This window comes from Physeter macrocephalus, chromosome 16 (assembly GCF_002837175.3).
Source record: "Physeter macrocephalus isolate SW-GA chromosome 16, ASM283717v5, whole genome shotgun sequence".
NCBI lineage: Eukaryota > Metazoa > Chordata > Mammalia > Artiodactyla > Physeteridae > Physeter > Physeter macrocephalus.
This window is the reverse complement of record NC_041229.1, coordinates 40,716,821-40,729,671: the sequence shown is the minus strand read 5'-3', so window position 1 is coordinate 40,729,671 and position 12,851 is coordinate 40,716,821. Positions and strand designations below refer to the sequence as shown.

The 12,851-nt window shown below is 45.9% G+C and overlaps 1 protein-coding gene across 4 annotated transcripts in view; it reads left to right on the top strand.

Moving 5' to 3' along the window:
- Nucleotides 1-11,174, top strand: part of FAT3 (FAT atypical cadherin 3) — a 583,627-nt gene extending 572,453 nt beyond the window's left edge. For 2 of the 4 annotated variants that reach the window (XM_028501477.2, XM_055091679.1), the window contains 5 exons: nt 2,234-2,889; nt 6,573-6,686; nt 8,802-8,861; nt 9,847-9,882; nt 10,511-11,174. In XM_028501477.2, coding sequence (XP_028357278.1) covers nt 2,234-2,889; nt 6,573-6,686; nt 8,802-8,861; nt 9,847-9,882; nt 10,511-11,136 — 1,492 coding nt within the window. In that variant the 3' untranslated portion in view covers nt 11,137-11,174. The remainder of the gene's footprint in view (nt 1-2,233; nt 2,890-6,572; nt 6,687-8,801; nt 8,862-9,846; nt 9,883-10,510) is intronic. The other 2 variants (XM_055091680.1, XM_055091681.1) reach the window with 1 other exon arrangement.
- Nucleotides 11,175-12,851: the final 1,677 nt, after the last annotated feature.

Here is a 12,851-nt window from a genome sequence, read left to right as displayed (position 1 = left end):
TGCGCGTCCGGAGCCTGTGCTCCGCAACGGGAGAGGCCACAACAGTGAGAGGCCCGCGTACTGCAAAAAAAAAAAAAAAAAAAAAAGATCCTGCACGCTGCAACTAACGACCCCGCACTGGCGATGAAGAGCCCGCGTGCTGCAACTAAGACCCGGCGCAGCCAAATAAATAAATACTAAAAAAAAAAAAAAAAAAAAAAAAAAAAAAAAAAAACTAACTGGCATAAAATATTCACCACTAATAGGATGGGCAAAGGGTTAATATCTGAATATAAAGCGTGCTTACAAATGACTAAAATGTTATCAGGGATTACCTCTGGGTAGTGGGGTTATGGGTTAATTATATTTTTACTTTATACTTCTCTATATTTTCAAGAATTTATACAGTTACTATGTGTACTGTAATCAGGAAAACAATCCTTTTAAAGAAAGTCTTCTCTGACCCCTAATATTTCCAGTATAGCTCTGAGGCAGATATACTATCCATTTCCCTAGAACTCATAAACTGGGCTCTACTTTCTAGCGTTTTATGATCATTCTGAGAAACTGAAAACTTACGTTTCCTTTGCAAATCTTTTTTCCCCCAAGGAAGAGGGAAATTAAAGTGTGAGCCGAATGGAAACGGAATGTTTTAAGTTCTTAGTAAAACATCGCTTTCAACCATCCTTGATGGTTTTAGAAGTATATAAATATATATATATATATATATATATATATGTAATCTCAAGCTAAGTGATATTCTAATTACAGATCAGTCTTACGTATTCATTAAGGTAAATCTCCCGAGGACTTTACCAGTAAATACTTAGCTGACTTTGAATTGTTGGATGTAATTTAAAGTAATAAAGCTGCATTTATTCTTAAATACTCTGTGATTCTGACTAATTTCCAGCTGACCTGGCCTCAATCTGTTCAAATTAGGGACATTTGACTACATTTTAAAAGGTCAATTACCAAAGATATAAGTGATCGGGCCTTTTAAAATGAACATATCAGAACAACTGGGGAAGTAGAGGACAGGGAAGAAGAAAGATCTATGTCCTTAAATAATGTTAAACTAAGAAAGAGTAAGACTTACATGTTTGCCTTATAATTATACTCAAGTCATGGATTGCTTTAAGAGAATAAAATTGATTTATTTTTCATTAGAATGCTTTAATCATTTTTCCTGATAATCTGCATTAGCATTAGCCTTTAACATAAGCATAGAATCCAGAAGATACGATACTATGTAGCCCTCCACCCACTGCCTACATACGCCCTATTACCCCTGCTTCCCAGAGAGACCGAAAATGACTGTATCTATTAGAGAGAAATGTCAGAACCAAAAACTTTCTCCTCCCTGGAAACTCTATTATAGGGTATCTAGCTTCACAGCTCTTTAAGTGTAGCTCTACAATCCCAAAAGCTCTGAGAACGAAAAGGACTGAGGATAAATTCGTGGCAAACTAATCTGGTGGCAAAATCAGCCAAACCCATTCTGAGGCTACTTCTAGTCTTTATTTCCCTCATTTATTGTGAATATCCATATGGTTTACTGTAGAAACACTGGCGTATTTGATTACGGGTCCTATGTCAGCACCAGTTCCTGAGATGGGGTGGGTATTCTACATAATATGAAAGATATGTACTGTATGTCATTTCTAAAATTGCAAAATTTTACATTCTGAGATGCATCTGGCCCTGAGCATTTGGAGACCAGTACGTCTTCAACAGCATCTGTGGTTTCTTTTTTTGCTCCTTCTCTTCTCTCCCATGGCAGCCGTTTCCTTCCTCCGACCCACTAGGGTCAGAATATGGGAGACATTGCATTGGGAGAAATCCCTTAATGCATGATGATCACCGGGGTCTACGGTGGGCGTATCAATGCTCACCCACCTCCCATATACACTGCATCACATCATTTTTTTGGGGGGGGGGTGGCTCTCACTGTTGTGGCCTCTCCCGTTGCGGAGCGCAGGCTCCGGACGCGCAGGCCCAGCGGCCACGGCTCACGGGCCCAGCCGCTCCGCGGCACGTGGGATCTTCCCGGACCGGGGCACGAACCCGCGTCCCCTGCATCGGCAGGCGGACTCTCAACCATTGCGCCACCAGGGAAGCCCAACATCACATCATTTTTGTCTTGCTTCAGGTACCCTTTAGGTGCTTTTTAGCTTTTAAAGATGTCATTTTAACATGGAACGCCCGCAGGTCCTGATGTTTGAGAGGGGCTTTTGTGTGTTCTGTCGCGAAGGTGCGAGGAGGACGTGAACGAGTGCGAGCGGGAGGCGTGTGAGAACGGCGGCGCCTGCGTGAACGTGTTTGGCTCCTTCCTCTGCAACTGCACAGCAGGCTACGCGGGGCAGTACTGCGGCCTGCGCCCCGTCGTGGTGCCCAACATCCAGGCCGGCCACTCCTACGTGGGGAAGGAGGAGCTCATCGGCATCGCCGTGGTCCTCTGCGTCATCTTCGTCCTCATCATCCTCTTCATCGTCTTCCGCAAGAAGGTCTTCCGCAAGAACTACTCCCGCAACAACATCACGCTGGTGCAGGACCCTGCTACGGCCGCCCTGCTCAACAAGAGCAACGGCATTCCATTCCGGAACCTGCGGGGCGGCGGGGACAGCCGCAACGTCTACCAGGAGGTGGGGCCCCCGCAGGTCCCCGTGCGCCCCATGGCCTACACCCCATGCTTCCAGAGCGACTCCAGGAGCAACCTGGACAAGATCGTGGACGGGCTGGGCGGCGAGCCCCAGGAGATGACTACATTTCACCCCGAGTCACCGCGCATCCTGACGGCCAGGCGGGGTGTGGTCGTGTGCAGTGTGGCCCCCAACCTCCCTGCCGTGTCCCCCTGCCGTTCTGACTGCGATTCCATCCGGAAGAATGGCTGGGATGCCGGAACCGAAAGTGAGTCGGAAGTAGGAATGCATCATTATTTCTTCCGCTCGTGTTTACTGGAAGGAAATTCGGGAAGGGAGAGCACCCCGGAGGCACAGAGCTCTCAGTAGGACATGTTCTGACCCTAAATGTTCACACCAGCCCTGAAATATTGCCCTGGTTCTTATCCCCATTTACAGATGGGGAAAATGAGGCTCAGAGAACATACATGAGGTGCCCAAGGTCACACAGCTAGTAAGAGGAAGCTGGTACTCCAATACAGGGCTGCCAGCCTCTAAAACGCATGCTCTTCTTTTTTTTTTTTTTTTTTTTAATTAAAAAAAACTTTTTATTTTATATTGGAGTACAGTTGATTAACAATGTTGTGATAGTTCCGGTATACAGCAAAGTGATTCATATACATGTATCTATGTTTTTCAAATTCTTTTCCCATTTAGGTAGAACCCATGCTCTTCTCACACTAGCACACCATTGGCAATAATACAAGCAGCGTAGCCACTTATGTGATATACAGGAAGTGTGCTATGGAAGTTCAGAAGAGAGTATTTCTAGTCTTAGGGTGAAGACTTGAGGGGAACAGAGGGACATTTGAGTTGGACCATGGTGGATCAAAGGTCCAGGGAAAGGAGGGCGTTCCACCACATAGAGGCACCCACATGATCAGAAGAAAAGCAAGTCCTTCTGTCTGGCTGGAATGATGCAGGGTTCAGGAAACAAGAAGGTGAACCACAAGCAGGAAAAGTGGTCCAGGCCAGATGCTAGTGTCTCCCTCTCCTTTTGGCCTCATACAGCAGAATTCTAGGCAAAGAGAAGAGCCACAAGTGCAAAGGCCCTGGGGTGGGAAAGACTTTAGTATACTGAAGAACATAGACAAGGTCAATGTAGTTGGAGCTTGATGAGCAGTGGGGAGAGTGGATACATTTTAACAGCAACACTAATGCAGTTTTTAATCAGGTAAGTAGCTTAATCTAATTTACATTTTTAAAAGATGGCTCTGACTGATCCATGGAGAAGAGACTAAATAGGACCAAAGAGGGAAGGGAGCAGAGACCATTTAGTTGTCCTATGTGAACATCTGGGGAGAGGCGCTGATTGTTTTCTCTGTCCTAACATCAGTCAGAATGAAACTAAGGCAAGCTCCGTTGTATCCTGACTTTTCATCAGGCCTAATGGCTTTATATTCGAGTAGCAGTGACACCCTGGGTAGCAGGCGTTTCCAAAGGCTAGGATTACAGTACTATGATGTATGTCGGGGTAAAGGGGGAGGGGGGGCTGGTTTCAAATGGAACTAGAAAGCACATGCACCCAAGGCGATACAGGGTGTCTCCATGAAGGAAGGGGGCATTCCTACTGGTGTCTTTAAGCATGAGTAAGATTTGAGTAGGAAACTATTGGAGAGGGCCTAATGGGAACAGGAAGCAGCTCAGTTAGTGCAGGGGACACGTGAGGGGTTACCTGAGGGTGTCTGGCTCTGTTGTTTAGGAGGAAGGCAGCCAGAGGTGAAAGTTTGGACACCGACTACACGTAAAATGTTTGAACCTCTGAGAGTGTGAGCTCACCGAGGGAGCAGTAACCGAGAGAGGATGGTCAATCTGGGCCTCGGAAAGAATCCTGGAGATGCCTACATGTGGGAGGTGGGCAGGGAGTTGGGGCCAGGAAGGGAAACAAACACATGTCAACAAAAAGAGAGCAAGGAAAGTGGAAAGGGCAGCCAAGCAGAAGCCAAGACTACCAATAAGGTCAGCAGGGTTGAGCACCGTAAAACCATCAAGGAAGACACAGTCTTAAAAAAATACTGCACTTGACACCTAGAAGTTTCTTAGTGATCTCAAGAATGTCCCAATGAGTCCTCAAGACAGAGTTCAGCATGCAAGGGTTAAGGACGAAGAGATTTGGTGAGAAAACAGAGGCAGCAGATGAGCATGAAGAACCACCACTGCCGTGTGCTGGATCGTCTCCTTAAATCCCCACAGCTGCCCCACATGGGTGCCAACTGGAGGAGGGGATAAGTGAAATGACTTGCCTTAGAGCAGTAACTAGGAAAGGGAGGGATGAGGATTGGCATCTGGTGCATCAGGGTCCAAAGCCTGTGCTTTTACCCAGACCACTCTTGGGAGCTTTACCAGGGAGGAGGGAGAGGGACAAGAGAGGGAGAGGGTCTCCTGATGATGGAGGACAGCCTCTATTCTAGTACCACTCCAACTATGCTCTCTGCTGACTCCACCTTTGAGAAGACACACTTATACTTCAAGTCCTTCCCCTTGGATTTTAACCATAAATATATTCCATCTCGAATTATTGGTAGAGTTCGACTTTACTGCAGCCTTGCCAGTCCCCTGGTTAGTAGAAAGCCTCCTTTTATTCAGCAATGAAGATTTGGAATAAATGGAAGAAAGGAGAAAGGAGTTTTGCGCACAGCACTATACTCACCAGGGTGGATCATTTGGCATTTCCTTCCTTGTGTTCAGGGCTAATGCTGGTGCCCACCTTGTGCTTTCCCAAGGCACATGTTTTCTGCCACATGGCTGTTGGGAGGTGAATATCTCCCTGGCATCTCTGTCCACTTGTCTCGGTTGCTTATCCAACTCATCGTTTTGCTGTGGCTTCAGCATCTGATGGCAGATGCAGAGCTGCAGTGCCTGCACGCTTTGTGGAAGAAACAGCGATTTCTCTAGTCATGAAGAAGAACAACTGTTCCCTTAATCACGAGTCCCCGTCTCTTCATGCCGTCACATTCCGTGATGATCTGAAGCTTTTCCTGGTGATCGGTTCCCTCCACCCACTTCGTAATGTGACAGCTTTATTTCCAGAATCCACCTCAGGCCAAAACTCACGTGTCCCCCCAAAGTATTGTTGAGCTTTTATCGACTACATTTCCCCCTTTGTTAAGCAAGGCAGAGCTAGCTGGCCAGACAGTCTCTGGGCGACTAATTCATTTTTCACTTGACAACTTCAAGATATGGGTTGTTTTTATTGCTTCTTTTAGTCCATCAAATAAGAAAGTAGCCCTGTAGTGAGTGAATGAGTGAGTGTGTGTGTGTGTGTGTGTGTGTGTGTGTGTGTATGTGTGTGTGTTTGTGCAGGCTCTCTTTGTATGGCAAAGAAGGAGAAGCGTGTGGCTAAGAGCACATCCACACCGCAGACTGCTGTCCTCCGGAGTGCTGAATGCTGTCATTCCCAAAAATGATGTGGCGCTGCCCTCTAGAAGGCAAAGCTGAGAACTCCACTCGCTCCCCAGAGAGGGAAGTTAGGAAAAGTGTAATGGCAATCTTGCCTATAAAATATTTATACCCCTATTTTAAAAGTAATCTCATTTAACCTGGTGTTGACACCACATCAGTTCATGTAAATGATCTAAATTAACTCTGAATGGCAAAGAGCAACCCAGCCACTTCATCTTAGCTTCCCTCTTCATTTAGTCGCTTCCCTTTGAGGATGGAACAGCGACTTTCGGCTGTCAGCTATTTGGAAGCTCATTTACCACAGGTTAAGGGTTTCGAATCCACAATGTAAATTTCTTGATTGACAGACCTTTGCCCCTGATGGTACAATCAATTTTCTATTGTGCACTAAATTATTTTCTCTAAGCAAATGAAAGTGCCCCAAGAAGTGAACTCTGGCAGGGGACAGGGCTGGAAATATGCACAAGGTAACCCGTGTCATTTCTGCTTTCTCTCTGGCTGTCCACGAAGACAAAGGGGTTGATGACCCAGGAGAAGTGACCTGCTTTGCAGGCAGTAATAAAGGCAGCAACTCAGAAGTTCAATCCCTGAGCTCCTTCCAGTCAGATTCTGGTGACGACAATGGTAAGATGTCATGGGGTTTGTTCCCCCCGGTGGGCTCTGTTTCCTGTGCTGGCGATCACTGGTTGAGAGGAAGGTGTTGGGACCCGTTTTGTTTCCTGGCCCAAGCGTGGGCCTTAGCTCATGCTCACAGCTTTCGCTGGATTCCACTGTTGCTGCGTGTCCGCTGGAAAAGCAGGCACTCATTGAGCTGCAGCTGGGAACAGGCGCAGAAGTAGAGGAGGTTCCCGCAGACCTCCAGTAATGCGTCCTCTTTGACTTGGTTCATGATGGAACTACCTCATCCCAAAGGATACTCTCTTAGCAAAGTGTGATGTGTTTCCTTTTTTATTCGAGCTCATGATGATCTCTTCACTCTCCACTCTCCATCCAACCTCCCCATCATTAGAAATTAGTTCAGAGGCAAGACCTCCTTCCCGTAGAACCTCCTTCCCAGAGAGGTGGTATCTTCATTCAGTTGAGTCCCCCTTATAATCATATGAGGTCATGGGCCTTTGGAGAATCTTATCGTGGATACGATGGATCAGCTCCTTAGAAAAATGCGCATACACCCAAAATGTTGCATACGATTCCATGTGGTTCATGAACCTCACTGACACTCCAAAGCTGCAGCCTCTACCTCTTGTGAGCCCATGTTTATGGAGAGGGCGTTAATGAAGGACTGGGTTTTCTGAGCTTGAGGAACCAGCTTTGGAGGATGGGTTGGTCTCCCCAGGGCAGGGAAAGGGTGCAGAAATAGTCATAAAACAGTGAGAATTTACCACTTGGTGGTGAACAGAGAATAATTTCAAATAGTCATTGACAGTGACAGGCAGGCTTACCTTAGTCTATACCTTATGCTATTTTCCCATTTATCAACAATTGGCAAAATTGAATATTTATAATTTATGTAATCATTCACGCCATAAACCCTTGCTGAGTTTCTCCTGAATGTTGACTCCTGTGCTGGGCATTTTGTACCCTGAAGAACAAAATAAAAATGACATAGTCTTTGCCAACCACCACCCACCCCCGGCCCGCCCCAGGTAAAGATAGGAACGAAGGAGCCCCAAGGCCATAGAAGCAGTCATGGAAGTAAAATAGTCTACTTTCCCCATCACCACCCCCAAATCTCTTCCACCTCCATCCCAAATCCCTGGCACTCCTGAGAGGTGCGGAAACCTCAGTGTATCTGACCACTGGGGTAACAAACCATGTAACGGTGGATTTCTTCTGAGCAATCTCAGAAGGTCAGAGACAGTCCTCCAGATTTCTTTGCCTTGGTGTTTACTCCCTTCCTCATCCCCAGCCAGAAGAAAAGTTGTCGCTGGTTTGCATTTTATGTAGAAGCAGCCAAGAACGTAGTGTTTCCAAACTCCAGGCAGCAGCTCCAGCGATGATGCCTGGTTGACTGTTCTCACAGGCTCTTCTTCATCACACACTTGGGCTTTCAGGCTTAGCATTCTAGGTTGGTCCTGACTAAAGCAGGCTTCCTAAAGTGCCTGATCACCTCTCCAGAAGCTACTGGTATCAGGTACTAAGGCAACCCATATGAGCACAGAAATCTCCTTCCCAGTTTCTGACTATTTCAGAGGCCAAATGCTGACTCCCATCTACACTTTACGGGTGGGATCTGGGCCTCGGGTCGTTCTAAGCTATCGGTGGCGTCATGTGAGTGTGAAACCATCAGTGCTGCAAAGGTTATCCTTCATCACTGCCATTTGGCTTGGAGCAGCATGGCTGACCAAAAAGTAATTATCCCTGGGAATAGTGAGATCTTCCTTGGAGCCTTTGGGAGTCACTAATGAGAAATTAGCATAAGCTTATGGCCTTTGCCTTCCTAGATTGATTTCACTGGGCCACGAGGTGTGAATTTATGACCCAGCAATTCCTGCCGATCATGCCTTTCAGGAGGACTGGCCCCGGATTTGCTGCTGTTTCCCTTCCTCCAAGAAGCCAGGGGGATGAAAGTGTCCACTGGAGTCCAATGGATGGACTATGGGAAGCTTTGGGTGTTTGCATGCTGTGCCTTTGTTGTTACCATTGTTGTTGTTAAGACAAGTGAATGTATGTTTAAAATACATAACTAACCTGAAGCTGTCCTTCTCCTCCCTCCTGTCTTCTTTTCCTGGCCACAAGCATCCATAGTGACTGTCATTCAGCTTGTCAACAATGTAGTTGACACTATAGAGAATGAAGGTATTTACTGTTTTCTTCCATAGCATTTCTTTGTGCAGAGTTAACCTTTTGGAAATATCACTTCCTTGTTACTTTGAACTAGGGGTGATTTTTTTTTTATTGAAGTATAGTATAGTACAATGTTATATAAGTTTCACGTGTACAGCATAGCAATTCACAATATTTGAAGGTTATACTCCATTTATAGTTATTGTAAAATATTGTCTATATTTCCTGTGCTGTACAATATAGCTTTGTAGCTTATTTATCTTATGAACTAGAGGTGATTTTAATCAGTTGGCAGCAGAGGGGGCGGTACAGGTGGTTTCAATGAGACGCTGAATGGCTCTCTCTGGATTGGAGTGAATTTTACAATTTCGAAAAAAAATCCAGTTCATAATTCTTTTAATATGTGAGGTACTCTTTTTATAAAATCCCTTCCGAGAGAAGAGTACCCACTTAATCGAAATCCAGATTAATACTAAATTCATTCTTACATTCAACATATATTGATTGAGCACCCACTGTGAGCTGGGGATATTTAAGAAATCATTCAAAACTACAATATTATGGGGCTTCCCTGGTGGCACATGGTTGAGAGTCCGCCTGCCAATGCAGGGGACATGGATTCGTGCCCCGGTCCAGGAAGATCCCACATGCCGCGGAGCGGCTGGACCCATGAGCCATGGCTGCTGAGCCTGCGCGTTCAGAGGCTGTGCTCCGCAACGGGAGAGGCCACAACAGTGAGAGGCCCGCGTACCGCAAAAAAAAAAAAAAAAAAAAAAAAACCAAAACTACAGTATTATGGGAATTGATTTCAATCAGGTAACTTTTATTAGTGATTTAATACTATTAGGGCCTGGTACAGATGCGACTTATCTTTTCGTTTCACAAATAACAACAAGGAGAAATAGGAACATTTTTTTACATCATCTAAAATGTTCTATTGTACCTTCTTCACATGACTTGGACTGTCAGTTTTACTTCTCACTTTATATTTAAACAGTGTCTGTCACGGATCAAGGACAGAACTACAACCGAGGTGATTCTGCCATGCCCCCAGCATAACATGTTACTTATGCGTTTGGAATTGCTGAGTTTGTTCTTACCCTGTCGCTCTCCTTCCATCTTTTCTGAGTTTCTTGGATCTGAATTTTGCATGTTCCAGGTGTCTTGTGTGCTTGGTACTGGAGGTGAAAGCCCCAGCCCAGCACCGTCCCTCCTCCAGCCTCTCCCCTGCTCCAGCAACTCATTCGTTTGCACGCACATCTCCCTGCCTCCTGTGGTCCACAGGACGGCTGATGCATCTCCCTCTTCGAGCATGTTGCCAGCCTGGATGTGCACTTAGCCTATGGCTAGGAAGAGGAGAGAGGGTTCTAGAACTGTTGTTTGCTCGGCATGCCCTCACTGGCCATCGCTTCCGGCATGGCTGAGTGGGAGATGCTGCAGCAACCAGGTGTCATCCTCAGAGTTGCCATTGCCTTGTACTTCCTGGGCCAGAGCATGGCTGGTCCTGAGAGACCCTTGTAAAAAGCATGTGGGTGACCCTGGCTTCTTAGGGTCTCCTGGATGTTAAGAATTGCATGTCAGGTTCCTTGCCTGCTCCTTTCTGAGCCCTGACTCCAGCTCCATTCTGGAGGAAACTAACTGACACGGCTTCTCTCTCACAGCCTATCACTGGGACACCTCTGACTGGATGCCGGGGGCCCGCCTGTCGGACATAGAAGAGGTACCCAACTACGAGAACCAGGAGGGAGGCTCCGCGCACCAGGGCAGCACGCGGGAGCTGGAGAGCGATTACTACCTGGGCGGCTACGACATCGACAGCGAGTACCCACCCCCCCACGAAGAGGAGTTCTTGAGTCAGGACCAGCTGCCCCCACCCCTGCCAGAGGACTTCCCGGACCAGTACGAGGCCCTGCCTCCCTCCCAGCCGGTCTCACTGGCCAGCACGCTGAGCCCAGACTGCAGGAGAAGGCCCCAGTTCCATCCCAGCCAGTACCTCCCTCCCCACCCCTTCCCCAACGAAACGGATTTGGTGGGCCCTCCCGCCACCTGTGAATTCAGTACTTTTGCCGTGAGCATGAACCAGGGCACAGAGACAGCAGCGGGCCCAGCAGACAGTGTGTCTCTCTCCTTGCACAATTCCAGAGGCACCTCGTCCTCGGATGTGTCAGCCAGCTGCGGCTTCGACGACTCCGAAGTAGCCATGAGTGACTATGAGAGCGTCGGGGAGCTCAGCCTCGCCAGCCTTCACATTCCCTTTATGGAGACCCAGCACCAGACCCAAGTGTAGAGGATGCGCTCGGGTGATGCGCGCGGTTTGTTACAGAAATGGCGGAGGGAGACTGGCTGGGCTCGCATCTCCACGAAGGGTGCTGTGTTGAGCGAGCGGGAAATGCGGTATTTTCTGCTGGGAACTTCTCCCCGAGCCATACTGTCACAAGCAAGCTCGACTCTAGCTGGCTGAAAAGGAAAGGTTCAGAAATTGTTTCTGAGAGGTGACCCATCACCCTGGCAGTGCGTCCCTGAGCTCATGACGGACAAGACGCACCTAGTTTTTAAAGGGAGAAACCATTTCTCCCATTGTTATACAGTCCATCTGTATGACTCTGTGCAGTACTGTGCCCTGGAAAGTGTTACAGCATTGGTCCTTGCAGTATTAATAACTGGCAACAAGCCAAGAGGCATTGTTGCATGTAATTTTGAGCCAATGGGGAGGGGGGAATGAAAACAGTAGTTATGATTGTTGGAAAAGTTAGTCTCTTAGGCAAAAGAAAAGAGGAATAAATATTATTAAATAAATAAGAAAATGGGATGAAGGCTTTCAAATCAACTTTTTGTTTTTTTTAATAAGCTGCCCAATTTTCAGCTATAAAATTAAGTTTGGGTAACATGTTTAGTATGCTCAGTTATTTTTGTTTGTTTGTGTTAAGCATCCAATATAATATAGTTGGATTTTATGATCTTTGAGAAAGATATCAATGAAGAGGAATACGTGAGGATATTTGGGTACCATTTTGTAGGTTGTGCAAACATTAGAAAGAATGTGATTATCTGTCTTTGTGTTTTCCAGTAAATACTCTTGGCTGTAACTTTAATTTTAACATTGCTGCAGAAATTGGCCTTTGTTCTGAGAATCAGGAAATAAAAAGACAAATAAAGGAATATTTTGGTACATTGTTCTCTAGAATGAGAGATATTGAGAGGTTTAAGCAGAATTCACAAATTCAGGGAAAAAAAGAAAATATAATACTTTCAAAGTTTTCAGCTAGATAATCACAGTTCTTGATAATGCAGATAAAAGGTACATGTTGTTTTAAACTGTTAGCGTCATCACTATACATGCAATTATGTTTTTACAAAAGGAGAAGAAAGTAGATAGTTCTTGTGTGTAAATTATAACAGTGTGTGTTTCTGGTCCTATGTACAAATATGTGCTTGCACTCAATAAGGCTGCTCTTGAGGAAAGCTGACGGGAAGGTTTTAAGATATGGACTATGTTAAAAATCCTGCCAACGAGGCCAACCTTCCAATTTCTCTGATCTTGATGATATTAGAGAAACACCAAATGCCGTATTTTATTCCGGTTCCGTTAACTTTATTTTGGTACTGCCATTTATATTAACTTGAAGCAAAACTGTGCTTTCTTAGGAAAAAAACAACAACTGTATTTTGTTATAATTTTCCAGAACTAAACTCTCATTTGAAAAATGTGTAAAGTTTCCTTACACCCTGGGGTTCTCCTCTCATCTGACCTGTGGGCTTCAGCCTTGAGTTTCCAAATTTGACAGGAGAATCAGCCCACTGAAAATACAATAACCCGGTAGTCGAAGCTTAAAGTTGACGAGTTGAGTGACTTTCCTCTTTTGCTTCAATCAGATCGTGGCCACGGGCGCAGCGGCCATGGTTAAATAAATGCATATTTGCACTCTCTGCATATGAGCAAATCTCTGTGTCCACAGTTTCTGATGACATATGGCATTGGTGTGTCCACCGTACTGTCCTGAT